This window comes from Ascidiella aspersa, chromosome 3 (genome assembly GCF_963924565.1).
Source record: "Ascidiella aspersa chromosome 3, kaAscAspe10.2, whole genome shotgun sequence".
Lineage (NCBI taxonomy): Eukaryota > Metazoa > Chordata > Ascidiacea > Phlebobranchia > Ascidiidae > Ascidiella > Ascidiella aspersa.
This window is the reverse complement of record NC_139449.1, coordinates 1,762,992-1,767,999: the sequence shown is the minus strand read 5'-3', so window position 1 is coordinate 1,767,999 and position 5,008 is coordinate 1,762,992. Positions and strand designations below refer to the sequence as shown.

The following is a 5,008-nucleotide window of genomic DNA, read 5'->3' as shown; positions in this document are numbered from 1 at the left end:
AATATATAAACTTCAAACAAGTAAAGGTATAATGTCATGTATTTTATAAGCGATCCATTTATAAGCAAAGTGTCGTGACGTAAGAGTTTGCAATACTGAAATAGAGAAATATACAATCGTTGGATCCAAATCGAGTCCTGGGTGAATGTCCAAACAAATTACCGTAGGTTTTATTTACAGAAATAGATTATTGTCTAAAAAAATCAAAAATTGAAGATCTAAAATACCCTATGTTTGTATATTTTATTGCGAAACTCGATTTTTTGCGCAAAACTAAGGTGACTGATAGGAAATAATTTTTAGTTTCACGATGCATGAAATGTATGTACAAGTTGCGAGCAATTATAAGCAGATCAATCGCATCTCAGTTTCATGGTAGTAGCTTTCAATGCAACTTCATGCCCCTTCCAATAGTACCAGACGATGTTCATGGCGCGTCCGGTCGATGTTCTTGCCCACTCCCCATTCAAGTCCGAGTGGTGGCAACTACCGAACCACCAAGCTCCGTGGTACTTGCTGGCGCAATTCCCGCCACTAAACAACAAGGTGCTATCGTTAAAGCGATTATCCATAAAATAGTAAATTAATATTCAGGAATTAAACAACGTTTAAGTAAATACAGAGCATCTTACCATGGTAACTTAAATTTTATCTCTTGGTAAAAGTCACTTTCCCAATGCAAAGTAGCAGCAATAAAAATTTATCTAAACAAAAAATCGATAGCATTTGGAACCAAATATTTTATGTGTTAATGCGCTTTATATAGTGGTCGAATGATAGTAATGTAGATTGAGTTGTTGCAAAAAAATGCATCAATTATTTTTTCCTTTTTTATTTTCATAATTTTTAATTCTTCTTGCAAACATAAAACGCAAATATCGACTTACCTTCTGTCGTGGTCTCGGTCTTTGGTTGAAAACTGCCTTCCGTTGTGATGCGTCGTCAAACTGTCACCAGCTGTACCACTGTACCCAGCTACCAGCAGTGTGTAGTTGCCAGCCGAGTTCCCAACAGAGAATGAACTGAAAAAAAATAACGTTGTAAAATCAAAAAAAGTCTAATGTTGTACATTTCAAATTAAATGGAAAAAGCAGTCAATTAATATTTTCGATATTTGTACTTGCTAAACATACAGTATAATATGTTTTGGGTTTTTTACTAACTTACCTGTATTCTGCGTATGCATGGGCATCGTTGAAATCGTACAAATCAATGCGAAGCCGACATTGCTTGCCAAAGGTTAGCGTGTGGATTCTTTCCAAGCCTGTGCAATTATAAGACATTTAGCATAAGTTGTATAATCGACAATTGCCACAGTGCGTATATGGTTTTACAAGTTCTTTTCTTAAATGTGTGTGATGTAGTGTAAGATTCTGGCTACATTTGATTAATGTCGTACGTTAAACTGCTAAATTTGGCAGTTGTACGAAAGTAATTTAAAAACTTTTTTTGCACTTAAGCTGTTCACATACCAAGCCAAAATTCGCCTGAAAAGTCTCCAAATCCGTTTTTGTATTCGGACCAGTTGCGATAGAAATCCACACTCCCGTTAAACCTTCGCTGGAAAACCTGCAAAACAAGAATTGGTAGAAAACTGGTTTCGTGATCACTTTGTAAGTTTGTGTTGGAGACTAAAAATATAAAATTCAGTGGATTTAATTGTTGGCAGGAGTTAGGGAATCGGCTACGATCCGATATTATCGGACATCCCTAGTTGGTGCGCCCATTTTAGCAAAAAAAATTCAAACTTCCTAAAATTAACCAATAATTATATAAAAGCTTACAAAATGCAATTCAAAATAATTCCCGTTTTTCGCAAATGCGTTGTTAATGCGTTGTTGTCCTCTTACCGTCCATCCGTCTTCGATGAGAAGTGTTGTCCTCAAGTTAATTGACGTCACAATCCTTTCCAACTCTGAAAAGTTTGTTGTTGTTTACATTTACATTGGTTTGGATAATAACTTAAACAAACACCGCATTACAAGCCACATGGCTTCCTACAGCATAAAGCCTAGAGCAGAACCTTCACATCATTAAATTATAAAGATGCAATTAACTCTAGGTTTTATGTTATTTAATCATAGTGTTACTTTAAACAGCAGCCCACACATGCGATGTAGAACCAAGTTACCTCTCACTTTCTCCCACATTTCTTGCAAAGCGCCTTCATCCCTCTGAGCAACTTCACCCTTTTCGCCTTTTAAGCCCCTAAATCCGGTAATTCCCCTGGGCCCAAGTTTACCAGGAAGACCTTGATCGCCCTTGGCTCCACGTGGCGCACCTAGGGACCCAGGTGTTATTGTGACGTCATTGTCACAAACAGGAACTGTGACGTAACTGCATCGGTTTGCGTCGCAAATCACAAGGAAGGAGAGACAGATTGAAAAAAACTTAACTAACATTTTGTTTTCCTGGCGAAACAAAACAAATCCTAATCAAACCAAATCAGCCGAAACAATCAAAACAAACAAATCTGATCAAAACAACCCAAAGCAAACCAACGCAAGCCAACTTAAACCATGGCAGGGCAAGGCAGGGCAGGGCAAGGCATTTTTATTCTAACTTCCGGTAACTTACCAAACCATTTTTTTCACCCAAAGACACTTTTTGCACTTCAGGACACTTTTGAACATTTTAATTTTACTTTTGGTCACCGGAAGTCACCTGAGCACACCGGAAATTGCAAGTCAAGGCAGGGTTTGAATAATTAGGAAGCGTTACATTTCCAAGTTTCATGCATCTTGTCATTTTTTTATAGGCTAATCAAAAATGTCCCCTAAACTTCGTTATTTATATTCGTGTTGTTTTGTTGGGTTGATTGCGAGGGATTATATTAAAATGTTGTCGCAAGAAGAGAAAATCAACGATTGTGCTTTTATATTTAAATTTAGGAGAAGTTGATCCTTACATGGAAAATGTTAAAATCAGCCATTGCTAACTAGCAACCTAACCCAAATGTTGCGCGTTTATTAATTAATTGTGGTAGGATTCTAGACCAGTGCCCTTGACTTTCTTTCGCACATTTCTAGAAAGCATACCTGTGATGTTATTTAAGCCTTTCCAGCAATGAACGCTATTTCAAGAAAGCTTCCTTTAAAATCACAAGATGTGTCTGGAAAACTCTTTTTTTTCGTCTGGCCAAAGAGTCTGTTACGCTTCACTGATTGCATTGCGACTTTGCATAATGGAATTCACTTGCAAAGTGATTGTTTTTTTATGGTGGGTGGAAAACATCTGAATGAACTGCGAACTATGGGTGGAATTGGGGAATTTATGGGTAGGTTGGGGCCATGGGTGGATCCAAAGGGGGTGGGGGGCAATAGAAATTACATTTCTAGTGAGCCTTTGTCCATTTTTATAAAATACTTTCTCCCCAAAATCCTGTGACTCATCGCGAACTTAAAAATAAAAGTTTGGACAACTTTAACGATTTTAAGCCGCTTTTTCGCTTTGTCAATCGATAACATCTTTTTAATGTATATGTCTTCATTAAAGCAATGCACGGTATATACGAGCTCGCAGAATTAACCACCAGGCCTAGTTTTGATTTGCAATTATTCCATTTCCTATTTCGATAACTAGATCTTTTTTAAATTTTTTGCAATTATTTTGCGTTGTATTTCAACTGTAAATAAATTGCGTCTTGTTCTTGTTTGGCATTTTTATAGTTATTTGTCTTTATTAAATGACAAAAAACATCAAAAAGTATTTTGCATAAACCCGAAAGAGTAACTGATTGTGTTCGACCGGTGGTCAGTAAAACATCAAAAACGTGTGGCTGACGACACCAGCACACTAATGCAGTACCTAAAAAAACAATATGTTGTTTAAATCAATGTATTCTAATAGATCAAAATTTATATATGTTTTTAAATATATGTTTTTAGGTCGAAAATTGTTAAAATTTTAAATTTAAGGTCAAAATTTCGCATTTTTAGGTTAACAAAGAATCGCTCTATTTATAACCTAACCAAAATGACAAAACCTTTCAAGAAGTGAACACGAACAGATGAAAATCCAGGCTTTTGTAGAACTGCGCAGAATAAGGAATCAGCACTTTGGACATTTTTTCATATTTCAACTCTTTAGCTCAAGGCAGCTGTTAACATTTTTGCGCAATAAAGAAAAACAGATGTAATTAAAAAAGAAAAACAGATGTAATTAAATTATTTAATTTTTTTCTCAAGTTAGATTAGATTCAGTAAATCTTTAAAAAATTATATAAACTAGAATTTGAACTAGAATTGCATTTCATTATTCACAATCAATTTAGTTTAAATCGTAATTTATTCTCATCAGAATGTAACTGGTGAATTTTTCTGTGCTATTTTTACGTTTGCTCTTTCAGACTGTAAAAATTACATGCAAGTGGTTTCGACCAAAGAGTATTAATTTAAACTAGACAGGGGTGCGGTTGTTGTATATTTTTTCGGAGTGCATATTTTCAGGGCCCAGTGTTTACTTTATTTCAGTACATATTTTTAAAGTGTTAGTGCGTTGTTATAAATAGCTTATTTACCAGGGAAACTTTTAAATATTATTCATTATGTGGCCCGAAAAAATAAATTTTTTTATGGAAACATGTTATTTTTGTCCGAATTGTTTTTGATTTTTTTCAGTCAATTTTTTGTGGCTCACTTTTGACAAGGAAAAAAACATAGTTGGAACATGAAATTTTCACAACTGTTAAATACGCTCCCAAAGTTGAAATTGCGTAGGTTTTAAGGGGTGGTTTTTAGGGGGGTAAAACTGTCATTTTTTGTTAATTTTGGTTTTAGGCACTTTTCCGAGATAAAAAAAATGTAAAAAAATCTGAGATAACTATGGATGATGGATAAATGACATATGCAATGATAAGTAACAAAATTTTAAACCTTACCCCTGAACTGTTTATCCGGGGGGTCAAAATGCAAAACACTTTAGGAAATTTCAATGATATATTTACACTGGAAGGAAATGACATAAAAATCTGAAAATTTCACAAATGTTAGAGAACCATTTAAAGCTG

At 34.9% G+C, this 5,008-nt stretch overlaps 1 protein-coding gene across 1 annotated transcript; it reads right to left on the bottom strand.

Moving 5' to 3' along the window:
- Positions 1-295: 295 nt before the first annotated feature.
- On the bottom strand, positions 296-2,402 carry LOC146158034 (microfibril-associated glycoprotein 4-like). Its single transcript, XM_083383684.1, has 6 exons — positions 2,132-2,402; positions 1,851-1,915; positions 1,473-1,569; positions 1,168-1,264; positions 888-1,022; positions 296-534 (listed from the first exon to the last, which is right to left on the bottom strand). Exons 1-6 carry the CDS (start codon positions 2,400-2,402, stop codon positions 354-356), a joined length of 846 nt encoding a protein of 281 aa, XP_083239810.1. The 3' UTR covers positions 296-353.
- Between the last annotated feature and the right edge of the window lie 2,606 nt (positions 2,403-5,008).

What these genes read in the sequence shown, in the direction of transcription:
- LOC146158034 (XM_083383684.1), bottom strand. Translation starts at nt 2,402, where the DNA reads ATGTTAGTTAAGTTTTTTTCAATCTGTCTCTCCTTCCTTGTGATTTGC. An exon ending in AATGTGGGAGAAAGTGAGAG is followed by an intron (nt 1,916 to 2,131) that starts GTAACTTGGTTC and finishes CAAACTTTTCAG; the next exon opens with AGTTGGAAAGGATTGTGACG. An exon ending in TTCAGGCGAATTTTGGCTTG is followed by an intron (nt 1,265 to 1,472) that starts GTATGTGAACAG and finishes ATAATTGCACAG; the next exon opens with GCTTGGAAAGAATCCACACG.